Source organism: Salmo trutta, chromosome 2 (assembly GCF_901001165.1).
Source record: "Salmo trutta chromosome 2, fSalTru1.1, whole genome shotgun sequence".
Taxonomy (NCBI): domain Eukaryota; kingdom Metazoa; phylum Chordata; class Actinopteri; order Salmoniformes; family Salmonidae; genus Salmo; species Salmo trutta.
In genome coordinates, this window is record NC_042958.1 from 22,274,144 (window position 1) to 22,290,139 (window position 15,996).

General features: G+C 45.1%; 1 protein-coding gene across 5 annotated transcripts in view; it reads left to right on the forward strand.

Annotated features, from left to right (window-relative positions):
• Window positions 1–1,518: 1,518 nt before the first annotated feature.
• palmdb (palmdelphin b) overlaps window positions 1,519–15,996 on the forward strand; it is a 46,960-nt gene continuing 32,482 nt past the window's right edge. For 3 of the 5 annotated variants that reach the window (XR_003867670.1, XM_029698530.1, XM_029698521.1), the window contains exons 1-3: window positions 1,526–1,731; window positions 13,138–13,189; window positions 14,996–15,076. Coding sequence is in view for 3 of the 5 variants with exons in the window: in XM_029698530.1 (XP_029554390.1) it covers window positions 13,145–13,189; window positions 14,996–15,076 (126 nt within the window). In the remaining 2 variants the exon portion in view is untranslated. Of the gene's footprint in view, window positions 1,732–13,137; window positions 13,190–14,995; window positions 15,077–15,996 lie in introns of all 5 variants that reach the window. The other 2 variants (XM_029698489.1, XR_003867673.1) reach the window with 2 other exon arrangements.

Consider the following 15,996-nt stretch of genomic DNA (forward strand, 5'->3'; position numbering starts at 1 on the left):
ATTTTCTTAACTCTTTCTTGAACTGCACTGTTGGTTAAGGGCTTGTAAGCATTTCACGCTAAGGTCTACACCTGTTGTATTCGGCTCATGTGACAAATAAAGTTTGATTTGAAAACCCCCATACCATTTCATTACTCCCCTTACAAAAAAACTTGTGAAAGTTTTCACATGTTGAGCTGACATGTTTACATGTGAAAACAAAAGAGAAACATGTGAGGTTAGTTGTTCACATGTGAAACCATTAAACACCACCTGAAGAGAATAACATGTTTTCACCTCACATGTGAATTGTAGTTTCACATGTAGAAAGCTTCACATGTGAAAATAACATTTTCACTTTCACATGTGAAAAACTTTTACGTGAAAATGTACGTCTCACATATGAAATTGCATTTTCACAACTGAAGAACATTCACATTTGAAAATAGAATTTTCAGTTTTCAAATGTTGTCACTTGTCATCTCACGGTATCCCATGTTGAAATGTTGCATCCCCATCTTGTCACATTTATTTCACATGAGATCATGTTTTCACGTGTAGCTTCATGTTAACACGTCGCATTTACATGTTACATGTTATGACATTAACTTCACATAAGATCATGTTTTCTCGTGTAGCTTCATGTTAACACGTCGCATTTACATGTTACATGTTATGACATTAACTTCACATAAGATCATGTGATCACGTGATATTTATTTGTTTTTCCTTAAGGGGAATTTTTGCTAATATTTTTCTGTCACTGCTGTAACCGACTTGAGCTGGTTACACCGACCCCTCTCTCACATTTATTACAGTTTGTATGTTCTGTTACACTAACATGAGTCTGGTATTTATGTCATTGTAGGAGTGTTACTGATGGAACACTGTGTTGTATTGGTCCCCTGCTACACTAATGGTAGTCTGGTCAGTGGCCACACTCAGACAGGACTCCTAACACAGCAGAGCAGAGTCTTTTGAAGCTCATTTTGGAGTGGAGTAATTTACTAATTGTGTGTCAGCACTGTTGTCTGTGGATGTCCATCAGGGGCAGGAACAGCTGATCACACTAACATAGGGACAGAGGGGTGAGGGACAGACTCACACTGACTGAGTGAAGATGTTTAACATGTACCATTTATCATTGTGTTGCAGTAGTGTTTTTGAGATTGTATACAGTGTCTCTGTCTGTCTGTCTGTCTGTCTGTCTGTCTGTCTGTCTGTCTGTCTGTCTGTCTGTCTGTCTGTCTGTCTGTCTGTCTGTCTGTCTGTCTGTCTGTCTGTCTGTCTGTCTGTCTGTCTGTGTGTGTGTGTGTGTGTGTGTGTGGGAATTGAGCCATTGTTTTGGCATTGGTATGCTGGCAGGCACATGGTTGAGCAGCTCCACTGTGACAGGCTCATATGCAGCTGAGGGGGCTGAGAGAGAGAGAGAGAGAGAGAGAGAGAGAGAGAGAGAGAGAGAGAGAGAGAGAGAGAGAGAGAAGAATGAGTGAGTGAGAGAGAGAGGTGTGTGTGAGAGAGAGAGAGAGAGAGAGAGAGAGAGAGAGAGAGAGAGAGAGACAGAGACAGAGAGCGAGCGCGAGCAGCGGCATTCCACTAGTCAGAGCTAACCCTATCTCAACCCCCAGCCTACCTGCAATCTTCTCACAGACACAGTGATGCAGGATTCCACCACGCTGTGCTGAGAGTGAGCTCCTTCTGCTTCTGACACACCACACATCACACAACTCTCTTCTCAGCCAAACACAACCGGTGAGTCTCTACCTTCTCTGTGTTGGTTTTTCTGTGCTTATTGGGCTGTTCATTTCTGGATCTGGCTTTTTGCTTGTTTCTAGTAGAGGTACTAGAAGCATGTTTTCTGTAAGTGGACTTTTGGGATGGCTCATACTGTTAGCATCATAGGACTGCAACTGGTAGTATCCTGATTCTGTTCTTCAGTTTGGTTGAAATATAAAGACAACACAGCCTAACTGTTTCTCTGGTTCGTGAGGTGGCTAGCTAACTGCACTGTTGTTGTTCCTGGTATAAAAAGATCATGCCAAGGGGTCTCTTGATTGAGTAATCTTTTAATCTGTGTAATCCTGGACATTTGTGCTCCGCCGTCCGATTCTCCCAATGGGGGGTCTCTCAATCGTCTGTCAGTCTAATTTAAGGGGTCTGGGCATTAAGCAAAAACACTTTCCTTTCTAGACACAATCTGAAAGCCCGAAGAGTCACCATCTAACTAACTGGACCAGAAGTAACTAACATAGTTCCTCTTCACTAGTAGTTTAGTAGTTTCTCCATCCATTTACTACTGGATGGGAATGTCTTTACGTTTTAGATAATGCATTGTGGATATTGTCCATGACATGTACACAGACACAAATACACTAAGAAAACATTAACACCCACACACACGCAAATGTGCACAAACAAACACACAAATCACCTCCTTACTCTGTACACCCACATACTGAATATCATCACCTTAGAGAGATTCTGTGGTTGAGTGAAGAAAATTACTTTATAGAAACAGTATTACATGGATTTTGGTACTGTTCTCATAGCCCAAAGAGCTATGAAGCCGTCATTGTAAATAAGAATTTGTTCTTAACTGACTTGCCTAGTTAAATAAAGGTAAAAAACATGTTTTTAAAAAAAAAGAGTGGTGGTGTTCATGCTAGTTGAGATGGTAAAGGGTGTACTGTAGTATAAGGGACAGTCTACAGCCAGTGGTAAATGTAAATGTATCTAACCACAAACAGTGTTCTTCATACTAGTTAACACGACATGTTGAAGCTGCAATATGTTACTTTTTGGGCAACCTGACCAAATTCACATAGAAATGTGAGTTATAGATATGTCATTCTCATTGAACGCAAGTCTAAGAAGCGGTAGATCTGTTCTATGTGTGCTATTTTTATGCTCCCCATTTTTAAATTCAGTTTTTGCGTGTTTTACTTTCGGTTTGGCACATTAGCTTCAATCAGCTGAAAATACAATATTTTTGGTTATGGAAACTATTCTAATTTTAGCAAGCAGAAAATGGCAGAGCGATTTCTGCATACTGCACCTTTAAGTACAGTACATTCTTAGAAAAAATGGTTCCAAAAGGGTTCTTCAGCTGTCCCTATAGGATCATCTTTTTTGGTTCCAGGTAGAACCATTTTGGGTTCCATGTAAAACCATCTATGGAAAGGGTTCTACATGGAACCCAAAGGGGTTCTACCTGGAACCAAAAACGGTTCCTCAAAGGGTTATCCTATGGTGACAACCGAAGAATCTTTTGACATTCTAGATAACACCTTTTTTGTAAGAGTGTACAGTACGCTACTGCATATGGGTCAGTGTATCGCCAGTGGATCATGTAAATATATCTACTGTATGTCCAGTTTCCATGCTAGAGGCAGATGCTAGAGGAGCTCGATTGGGAACCCTAACCCTTAATCCAGTGATCAGATTAGGGATGAGAGATTACAAGGTGTGTCTCTCTGGACTGTGACGGTGGCCAGTCTGAGATAGCTGGGGATCAGGTTATTGTGGCTAGAACACATAATTAAATAGAACAGGCCTACGTCTCTCCTAACATTTATTCCAATTTAATGTATTATTGACCAACATGGCTGATATGATCTGCACATTTTCGAGCTTTGCAGGTCTATGCCATCAACCTCTCTAGTGAATTATAGGACCTCTATAAATCAACTGGCCTCTCACCATGCAGACCCATCTCATTAGAGAATGTAAGTATTTAACTAACGTTATACATCATTATAGAGGCATATAACTATGATTATAGATTATTATAGCAGCAGATAACTTGACATATTCGAATGAGCCCATGCTACACTGGACAAACAGTATGCTCACAAATGGGGTAAAACTCTAATTTAAAAAGGGAATTTATTGTTTAACATTTGACTAGCTGTGTGCTTTGGTTACAGGTTTTCAATGTGATCATATACTGCATAGCTATTGTACAGACAATGAACCATTGTGATATGATTTCTAATAATATTTGGAAACTGAGTGGTACCACATTGCCAATATTACTGTATATTAGCCAACTGTATTACATCAGATGTCTCCCTCCCTGTGGTTGCAGTATCTGATTGGCTGAGTAGTGACCAAGGGGTTAGGGGTTAAAGATCAGTGTGTACATGAGTGACATGTCGCTGGTGCTTTGTCTAGATCCTCTGTGCTCTTAGCAGCTACGTCACCTGCTGGAAACCTTCACCTCAAACAAGCCGCAACATACATATGCTGACATACACACACTCACACACACTGTGACTTGCTGGTAACAGTACAGCTGTGAGAGAGGTCTCTATTTTGAGCCTGGCTGGATCAGGGTAGAGAGGAGCACGCTATAGTGCCAACAGGTGGGGCAACGCTAACCGCCTCGACCTTCTGTAGCTTCCCTCTCTGTCGACGCTAGCTGTCTTGTCTTAGCTCCTGTAGGCTGCGGCTTCAGGTTATGAGGACAATAATGAAGCATGTGTGTGTTTGTGTTTGTGTGTGTGTGTGTCCAATTGGTAACGTGCATGTGCACGTGTGTGTGTAGGTGGGTTGGATGAGTGTGTAGGTGGGAGATGGAGGGATGCAATATAGGCCAGTGTGTGTATTTGCCGAAGGATGTCCATCTCCAGGTTGTGTGTGTGTATGGTGGAGACATGTCTCTATTTCAGCATACTGTATGTACAGTACAGTGTATGTGAGGTTACATCTGTGACTAACACTGCACTCCTCTTCAGTCCCATATCGCCACCCACTCCTGCCTTCTCTCCATTTCCCAGTGTGTCTAATTCGCTGGTTATATAAATAAGATCCATAGACATTGTGTATGGCAGGTTTTACATAAAGATCCTATAATTCAATAGAATTATTCAACATAATTGTGATTCTAGTTAATTCTATAGGCTTGCATTTCAACTGCTCCCATTACAGGCCTGAGTAGCATCGTCACATACAGATATAGCTTTCTATAGAGCACATCTCTGACAGATCACATGGTTAGGAAGAATTCAATGGCCTAATACCTATATGTGTCAACGCCTAATACTCACTTACACTGTGGGATATGTTTAGTCTGGACTGGTTTTCAGGGCATCGATCTGAAAGCTAGTTAGGCTGTTACCGATCTGTTAGTCTAATGGTAACCTAATTACCAATCTAATATCCTACCCAGGCTAGGGCTGCAGGTTAGCTGAAAGAACTACACTGTCACTGGATACTGGGGCCCAGAGTTGATCCTGGTCCGGTCACGTGGTCAGGGAAAACAAGTCGTGATGGCGTCAATCGAACACTGGTCCAGATATGAGTTGTATGCTATAGAACAGGCAAATAGACCTGGGACACCAGGTGGGTGCAATTAATGATCAGGCAGAATAGCAATACTCCAGACCTCCAAGCACGGATTAAGTACCAGCTATAGAGAAAACACTGTTCCCGATATATGTTGGAGGTTATTAGGCTACAGAGGGGTCGGCGTCAAAATGTCTGTATCTGATGTTGCTGCAATTAGTGTGGAGCATGGCAATAATTACGTTGAGAATACACACACTTTCATGTGCACGGACAACCACTCTCACACACACACTCACACAAACACACAAACATGTAGGCACACTGGGCAGTACGTGCTGCATTGTTCATGTGTGTATGGAATGCATATGAAGTCTGCAGCCGTGTGGTATCATGGTGTATTATATTTCATAGACATAGTGACAAGGCCCAGTTAAAGGTGGACACGGTGACATTTGAGTAATCCAGGTGCTAACTGAAATGTGAACTTCGCTGCCACACAAATAAACTTCATTGGTCATTTGACATGAGACTTCTCACTTTCCCTCATATTTTGGGGATTTCAATTCATATCTGGCATATGTAGATAAAATTCCCTATAATTGTAGATGCTGACATTCACAAAATTCTTCAACATAGTGTCTAAAAGAATTAAACTCCTAGAGAAAAAAGGGTCAGCTTTAAAAGCAGTCTGTAATGAACACAATGGGAGACAGAGAGCTGGTTTCAAGCGCAGGGCGCAGCAGGTGTTTATTGGTAAAGGACCACAGGAGGAGGCAGGTAGCTGGGTCCAGGGGCAGGCAGAAGGTCATACACAGGGAGTCCGGCAGGGAAAAGGCTAGTAAAGTAGTCCGCGAGATCAGGCATTAGGTAGATCATTCACAGGAAAACCCGACGCTCTGAAAGACGTGCGTCACAAAACAAACAATACCTCAGTGATGGGGTGCAAAGAAGTGAACTAAATAGTGTGTGATAATGACATACAGGTGTGTGAACAGGTGATTAGAATTCAGGTGATTGGGATCTGGAGAGTGAGCTGCGTTCAAGGGATCTAGGTGTTTGAGGCTGTGAGTTGGAAGCAGACGTTACAGTACCCCCCCCTCCACGGGCGGCTCTTAACAGCCTAGGAAGCTGAGCAGGGAGCCTCCCCCGGGGGCGTGGAGCTGGGCGGTCAGGACAGTTACTTTGGAAAGCCAGGATCATGGCTGGGTCGAGGATGTCCTGGACGGGGACCCAGGACCGTTCTTCGGGTCCGTACCTCTCCCAATCCAGTCAAGGAGGGCTCGGACGGAATAAGCCGATGCACCGCTGACGTCAAACGGAGAGGGTGTGCCACAGGAGGATGGAGAGGGCTGCACCTCACAAGCTTGAGAAGGGACACATGGAAGGATGAGGAGATCCGGTAATGGTGGGGCAACTGGAGACGGTAGGTGACAGGATTGATGTGGTGTGTTATTTTGAAGGGACCAATGAACCAGGGACTGAACTTTTTGCAGGGGTCACAAAGTTGGATGTCCCGGGTAGAGAGCCACACCCGTTGCCCAGGGTGGAAGAGTGGAGTAGGTTGGCGACACCGGTCAGTGAACCATTTCTGGGAGAGGGAAGCGTGATGGAGGTGCCGATTTGCGGTCTCCCAAACATGCTCGCTCCGTCGAAACCAGTCATCCATGGCAGGCACAGTTCTGGGCTCTGTCTCCCATGGGAACACGGGGGGTTGGTATCCGAGGCCGCTGAAAAGGAGTGAGATGGAGTGAGGAATGCACCAGCGAGTTCTGTGCGTATTCAGCCCAGGCTAGATAGTGACTCCGCTCATGTGGTTGGTGGGTGCAGTGTTGGCGAAGGTACTTCTCTATTTCCTGATTCAGGCTTTCCGTCTGCCCGTTGGTTTGGGGATGGTATCCCGAGGATAGGCTGATGGAGACCCCCAGTTGGTCGCAGAAGGCTCGCCACACACTGGAGACGAACTGGGGTCCCTGATCCCGAAGCGATGTCTTCCGGGATCCCTTACAGACGAAACACCTGTTGGAACATGGACTCAGCCATTTCTATGGCATTAGGTAGATGCGGAAGGGGGATGAGTCGGCACATCTTCCATTACAACGAAAATAGTCATGAAGCCCAAAGAGTCTGGCAGATCTGTGAGGAAATCCATGGCGATGTGGGACCATGATCGGTGTGGTGTAGGTAAAGGCTCGAGCTCACCGGTAGGTAGTTGGTGAGAGCTCTTTGCCCAAGCACAGATGGGACAGGAAAGAACATTATCTCAGACGTCGGCTGTTAGGGATGACCACCAGAACTTGTGTGTCAGTAGCTCCGTGGTTCGGGTGATTCCGGGATGGCCAGATTTCAGCGAGGTATGGCACCACTGCATTAGTTGGGGTCTGACGGACGCAGGTCTTGCCTGCAGGGGTGTCGGGAGGTGCTGGGTCATGGCGTAGGGCCTCTTGGACAGCTGCTTGGATTTCCCACTGTATGGGTCCCATGACACAAGCAGGATGGGCTCGGGAGCTGGGTTAGAGGAAGGGGCGTCAAATAGATGGGATAAGGAATTAGCCTTCACATTTTTCTTGCCGGGCAGGTAGGTGCTGGTGAAGTTGAATCGGGTGAAGAGTGCCCAGAGAGCCTGTCTGGGGTTGAGCTCTTAGCACTTCTTAAGTACTCCAAATTGCAGTGGTCGGTAAGGACAAGGAATGGGTGATGAGCTCCCTCTAACCAGTGGCGCCACTCTTCAATAGCCAGCTTAATGGCGAGGAGCTCTCGGTTCCCGACCTCATAGTTCCTCTCATCGGTTGACAGTTTCTTGGAAAATAAGCCAAATGGGTGTAATTTGGGAGGTGTCCCAACCCGCTGAGAGAGAACCGCTCCCACACCGACTTTGGATGCATTCACCTCCAGAACAAAAGGAAGGGTAGGATTTGGCTTTTTTGTTTTTTTTGGACTGGTGAGAGCTGAGAGAAGAGCGGTTGTGCTGCTGCAGTTTCGGGTGAACCGGCGGTAGTAGCTGGAGAATCCTAGGAAGCGTTGTAGTTCCTTTACGGTGGTAGGTTTGGGCCAGTTAATCACGGCCGTGACTTTGCCTTCGTCCATGTTGACCTCTCCTGGTGTCAGCACAAACCCTAGGAAGGTTACCGTAGTAACGTGAAAGGCACTCTTCTCAGCCTTGACATAAAGATGCTGGTCCTGTAGCCGTTGGAGGACCTGTTGCACATGCACATGTCTTCTGCAAGGGAGTGAGAGTAGATCAAGATATCAATGTACACGATGAAGAACTGGTTGATCATGTCCTGGAAAACTTCATTCATGAAGACTGGAAGACTGCGGGAGCATTGGTGAGACCGTAGGGCATAACCAGGTATTCGTAGTGACCCCTAGCGGTGATGAACGCCATCTTCCACTCATCCCCACTTCGGATACGGACCAAGTTGTAAGCACTACGTAGGTCCAGTTTGGAGTAGATGGTAGCCTGTCCAACTTGTTCTAGTGCAGCCGGAATCAGAGGAAGAGGGAAGCAATTCTTGATGGTAAGGTCATTGAGGGGTTGGTAATCTAAGCAGGGACAGAGACTACCTTGCTTTTTTTTACAAAAAAAGAAACTGGATGCAGCTGGAGACGTGGATGGATGGATGAATCCCATAGTGAGAGCCTCTCCTATATACGTGTCCATAGCCTCATTCTCTGGAATGGACAAGGGGTAGGTCCGACCCTTAGGGGGCAATTCCCCAGGAAGGAGGTCGATCGCGCAGTCCTCCGGGTGATGAGGGGGCAGAAGAGACGCCTTTTTCTTGCTAAAGACACTCAGGAACTGGGCATATACAGGTGGGATGTGGGTTGGAATGGCAGACCCCGATCCTTCTATAGAGGTGGCTCGACAGGGTAGACTGAAGCAGTTCTTAAAACAAGCGGGAAAACATGACAAGAGTTCCCCTTGCCACCAGGAGATAGCAGGGTCGTGAAGGCTTAGCCAGGGGTGACCAAGGATAAGGGGTTCTTTAGGTGAAGACAACACCATTAACTCAATGACCACAGAGTGAAGGAGGCCAATCTGAAGGGTGATACTTTCGGTCACGCGAGTCACAAGACCAGTTCCGCGAGGTTGTCCGTCCAGCGAATGAATCCTAAAGGGAGGATTAACAGGGATTACCTTGACCCTTAACTGTTGTGCCAATTGTTTGTCAATTAAATCTCCTGCAGCCCCCAAGTCCACTAGTCCCTCCACAAACTGAGTGACCCCATTAGCAGAAAGAAGAGCCGGGATCCCAAACTGCCTTTAGGTAATGTTCAAAAACGTAGAGGTGCTTACCTGGGAGGAAGTGGAGGGGTTGTGGTCACCCCTTCGTGGGGGGGGGGAATCAGACAGCTACTGAGTAGATGGTTACTCTCTCCATAATAGAGGCACAGGTTCACGTAACCTCCGGTGTCTCTCGGCAGGTATGAGAGGGGTGCGGCCGAGTTGCATGGGTTGGGGCTGTTGGACCGTGGTGGACGAGAAAAGGGCGTGGAGGACTCGCAGGCCATGGGCAACTGTATAGGTCTGCGGTCCACCAGTAGGTTGCCAATGGATATGGACATCCGGATGTATTGGTTTAGATCCGTTAAATCTCATCTGCAGGCCAGTTCAGTCTATAACTCCCGATTAAGACCACTCCGGTAAACTGTAAGGAGAGCTGGTTCACTATATCCACTGCGGGCAGCCATGGTACGGAACTCAAGGGCATACTCAGTGGTGGAGCGATGGCCCTGTCGCAGCACACATAACAGGTCTCCGGTGTGACGACCTGAAACTGAATGGTCGAACACCTCCTTGAAGGGGGCGTGGAAAAATGATTCAGAGGACAGATCAGAACTTTGAGCGGCCCACAGGGCTGTGACCCAATCCAGAGCTTTGCCTGTGAGGAGGGAGATGACGAAGTCCACCCTGTCTTTGTCAGAGGTGAAGTCAGCAGGGTGACAGTCTATGTACAGGTTTTTCTGCATTGGAAATCCTTGACATTTCCCTGGGGAGCTGTTGTATTTATTAAGCATGGATACGGGGGGAGACGAACGAGAGGAGGCTGTGGCACCTGATATGGGTGAAACAGGAATGGACTGGCGAAGGAGGTCGCAGAGTTCATCGATTCGTTCCTCCTGTCGGGCCAGATGTAGCTGCAGCTCCGCTGGTGAGGTATTCTGTAATGAACACAAGGGGAGACAGAGAGCTGGTTTCAAGCACAGGGCGCAGCAGGTGTTTATTGTAAAGGACCACAGGAGGAGGCATGTAGCTGGGTCCAGGGGCAGGCAGAAGGTCATGCACAGGGGGTCCAAAAGGGCAACAGTACCGGCAGGGAAAAGGCTAGTAACGTGGTCCGGGAGATCAGGCAATAGGTAGATAATTCACAGGAAACCCAGCCCTCTGAAAGACGTGTGTCACAAAACAAACAATATATCACAGTGATGGGGTGCAAAGAACTGAACTAAATAGTGTGTGATAATGACATACAGGTGTGTGAACAGGTGATTATAATTCAGGTGATTGGGATCTGGAGCGTGAGCTGCGTTCAGGGAATCTATGTGTTTGAGGGTGTGCATTGGAAGCAGACATTACACAATCAGACGCTTTAGGAAAGCTGGAGACAGACAGATAGATAGATAGATAGACAGACAGACAGATAGACAGACAGACAGACAGACAGACAGACAGACAGACAGACAGACAGACAGACAGACAGACAGACAGACAGACAGACAGACAGACAGACAGACAGACAGACAGACAGACAGACAGATAGACAGACAGACAGACAGATAGATAGATAGATAGATAGATAGATAGATAGATAGATAGATAGATAGATAGATAGATAGATAGATAGATAGATAGATAGATAGATAGATAGATAGATAGATAGATGTAGGAATGGTTTTAAATGAAGGGAGCTCTGCCATAGACATGTGGGAGAGGAAATCTGTCCTTCGGCCTGTGAGAATATCTGGCCAGATACTTGGCCATCTAGTCATCTGTCTTCAGACGAAGAGAGAAATTAAGCCAAGGCCTCCACACACCTTATAAATCACACATCATATTTTTCCGGTTTCATCACAACTCTCAGCACCCGTCATTCCTATCTTAAGTTTCTGTGGTTTCAGAGGGAGCTTGCTACTAATGTGCCTTTTGAATACTGGGACACTATTTGCAGTTCCTCGGTTTACATGAGACTAAACCAGTCCAGTTCAGCTCTAATTTCTGCACAGTTATTATGATAGTCATATTGAACATTGTCTATTGTTACCAAACGATGCAATAGTAGGTATAATACAACAATAACTATATGTGTTCTCCTTTTCTTATACAGTAGTAATGGCTGGAAATAAAATAGCTATGTTTGGCCTGTGAGAAAGTCACTCAGTGTTGATTCATTTAAATCTCTTCAAGGACACTGAGTGATTGTTTTTAAAATCCCTTCCCTTTGGGGGATGTCAATGAATGTATTTCTAGTATATTTTATTATTCTGTCATTGTTTGTTTGGAACTCAATGTCATTGGAGGCTGCTGCCCTGCCTTTCCATGGGGCATGTTGTCAGGCAGCCATGCTATCTGATCCTGACTGGGTCCATAGCTCAGGGATGTTATTTGAATGCCCCCTAACCTTGGAGTCCTGCCCTGACCTGCTTGAGGAAAGATATATCCTGCCTCCTGATGTGTTGATTTGAAGAGGGACAGAGTGAGCTGACTCCTCACAATTAGTAACACATCAACATTAAATCACATGTGATAAACCCAGAGCTGAGCTGACTCATGATAGACAGCATGCAGGTAGAGCTCACAGCTCACTTTATCTTGAGGGGGATACTTTAGCAATAAGGTAGGAGGGGCTGTAGTACATGACGCAAAGAGATGTGCCTGGAAACAGCTGCTCAGTATGACACTTTAGCAGTTTATCTCTTTAAATACTCTATGGGCCGGTTTCCCAGACACAGATTAAGCCTAGTCCTTAAGACTAGGTGCCTTATTGCTTTTATAAAACGGTTACCAAATATGACTAAAGTTTTTCCTGGTCAGGTGACATGGTGAAGATCTTGCTATAGTTGATCATACAATGATGTCACGTCTTGGCACAACATACTTACTTTACAAGTTAATATCATCAATCCAACTTCAATTCAGATTGAAGTGTCCCATGGACAAAAGCTATATTTTCCCCCTTTAGTTTACTACATAACAGCACATCAGCCTTGGGGTCAAGTCAAAATCCTCATAGGTCATAGTACAACCTGTCAGTTCCTCTCTCTGTTTGCATGGTGGGTGCCATGTCCTCTTTATCTGCAGTTATTTACCGTGATCACATCACGGTGCATGTAAAAAATCTAGTAACGCTATGTCAGATTCCATACACAGGCCAGAGAGGCAAGTGTGTCTGCCTAACTGTCTGCCCCATCCCTTTTTAAACCAACCCCTCGCCTGGATAACTCTGCCATGTCACGTGTCACAGAGACATGCCTGTTATCCCAGTTGGCCTTGGTTTGGGCTTAGCCCTCGAACCCTTCCTGGTGACACACACCCTCCTTCACAGGCTGCCTCACACATACTCCCTCCCTTCCTCCCCAGACCCAGGCCCAAGCAGATATACTCCTGTCACATGCTTCCAGGCCAACTCTGTTCTGTTCTCTCCAGCCTGCTGTCACCATCACATCACTGCCTCCTGTCTCTGTCACAGACCCTGCCAGGCCAGGCATACTAACTCTCTCTATCTTTCTCTGTTTATGCCCCCCCCCCTCTCTCTCTCAACCATACATACACACAGACACATGCACACACATGCGCTCTCACAAATTCTCTTTCTCTCACCCTCTCCTACACACTTCCGGGTAACGCTCTCACTCCTCTCTGTGTTTCAGGGTCAGTATGGAGGAGGCCGACCTGTTGAAGGAGCGGCTCCAGGCCATAACGGTAAAGCTACAAAACAATGCATCTTGATTGTTCCATTACACAGAGACAACAGACATTTGGTAATTTTTTGCTGTCGCAGTACCCAAATGATTCTATTAATGTGAAAGAAAGAGTGGTGTTTCTGAAAGCTACACATTTGAATAGATCAGAGGCATTTATGAAGCTATTTGTGTTGTGATGATTCTGCAAATGAGAATGGATGGCAACAGTATCTAGTAGCTGTGAAAGAGAGCTAGGAAATCATCAGGATATCTTGTTTTAGAAATGAAGGTCAAACACTTAGTGTCAGGAAGTGAGAGTAAGCTCATCACTTCAGTTCAGTCTGTAGTCTAAGAGATCTATAGACCTGATCTCTTTCCTAGTCTGATTTTCCTGTCTGGCTGTCTTCACGCTTCACTGATTTCAGTAAGCTTGCTTCACTCTAGCTGTGCATCCACAAAGCTAGCTGTCAGTAGACTAGACTTCATCTGGGATATCCATTCTCCCTGGGGCTTAGTAATACAAGGATCAAACATGGGACTATTAATAGACAACAATATGTCTGACCACCACACTTTACATTACAGATATGTCTATGCAGTTATAACTTTTCTACAAAAATGAAGACAGACAGGCATTATTTCTCTTTGATAATGCTAACAACCATTAGAAAATAAGCATTACATCTTCTGATCTAATGTATGAAGTACTGTGTGGTTCTACACACCCAAAAAATGATGGGTTAAAAACAACCCAATTTGGGGTTCTTTAGTAACACAGCGTTGGATGAAAATTGAACAGAACACACAGTGGGTTATTTTGACCGAGCTAGTTGGAATTCCTGAATAACCCAATATGTTGGGTTTCTGGGATTAAGTAAACATTGGTTAATTTAAGCATCAGTTGGGTATTTTTTTGTTTCATGCTTGGTTCACATGGCAGCTGCATCTTTTTTAATGTAATCCTTAGGTTATTTTCAGGAGGCGTGGCTTATTAGGGGGGGGGGTGGAGTTCAGATAGATCTTATTGGCCACCCGTGAGAGTAAATTCTATTCCTGTTTGTCATGTTAAGTTTACATACTGCAAATTACATGTGTTTTTGGGGGGGATTTTGCACATTCTTCTAGAATATTAATATTATTGTGATAAGGTGGTATCCATCCCAACAAGGGGATTTGCATAGGCTTTTAGTGAACTAATACACTTCTGTAAGCCTCATTGAAGCTACATAAATGTCAATGTTCACCCTTAACATGTGAAAACTATACAACAGAACAGATGAACAGGAATGACATTTCCTCTCACGGGTGCCTAAACATAACTATCTAAAAGCCATGCCCCTACTAAACTACACCTCCAGTCTTCTGATCTCAATAACCCAGCACCAATAACCCAGCATCAACAACCCAACCCTGCTCTTTTTAAAGAATAGATCGCAACGAAGTGACTGTACCCAGCAGTTGGGTCAACCAAACAATCCAACCATACAGGGTAGGCCTATACAGGGTAGCCATACAGGGTAGCCATTGAAATCGTGTTTAAGTGCAGGACTAGGCTTAATCTGTGTCTTGGAAACCAACCCAAAGGGTATTTATAGAGAGAAACTGCTAAACTGTTATATTGAGCAGATGGACACTGTGGACAGGTTGTATCTGACTTGCTATGCTGTCACAGGCATCTCCCTGCTTGATTGGACACAGTGGGGAGCTGGGGCATTCCCATTGGTTGGAATATCCATGACTAGCTGTAGATTAATTTAAGTCTATGAAATGACAAAAACAGGTGGAATCTCTCCATTGACAAAGCCATGCTTGAATGTCTTTACAGGAGAAAAGAAGAGTCCAGGACGACATCGCAAAAAAAAGGAGACAAATTGAGGAGGAAAAATTAAAACTCCAATGTTTGAAGGTACGTTTTAGTACAAACTATAATTTACAGTGCACTCGGAAAGTATTCAGACCCCTTGACTTTTTCCACATTTTGTTAAGTTACAGCCTTATTCTAAATTTTCCACATCAATCTACAGAACAATACCCCATAATGACAAAGTGAAAACAGGTTTTTAGAAATGTTGGCAAATGTATTAAAAACAAAAAACATAAATACCTTATTTACATAAGTATTCAGACCCTTTGCTATGAGACTCACAATTGAGCTAAGGTGCATCCTGTTTCCATTGATAATCATTGAGATGTTTCTAGAAACTGGATTGGAGTCCACCTGTGGTAAATTCAATTGATTGGACATGATTTGGAAAGGCACACACCTGTCTATATAAGGTCCCACAGTTTACAGTGCATGTCAGAGTAAAAACCAAGCCATGAGGTCAAAGGAATTATCTGTAGAGCTCTGAGACAGGATTGTGTCGAGGCACAGATCTGGAGAAGGGTACCAAAAATGTTTTGCAGCATTGAAGGTACCCAAGAACACAATGGCCTCCATCGTTCTTAAATGGTAAAAGTTTGGAACCACCAAGACTCTTCCTAGAGGTCGCCGCCCGGCCAAACTGAACAATCGGGGGAGAAGAGCCTTGGTCAGGGAGGTGACCAAGAACCCGATGGTCACTCTGACAGAGCTCCAGAGTTCCTCTGTGGAGATGGGAGAACCTTCCAGAAGGACAACCATCTCTGCAGCACTCCACCAATCAGGCCTTTATGGTAGAGTGGCCAGACAGAAGCCACTCCTCAGTAAAAGGCATATGTCAGCCCGCTTGGAGTTTGCCAACAGACACCCAAAGGACTCTCAGACCATGAAGATTTTCTGGCCTGAATGAACTCTTTGGCCTGAATGCCAAGCGCCACGTCTGGAGGAATCCTGGCACCATCCCT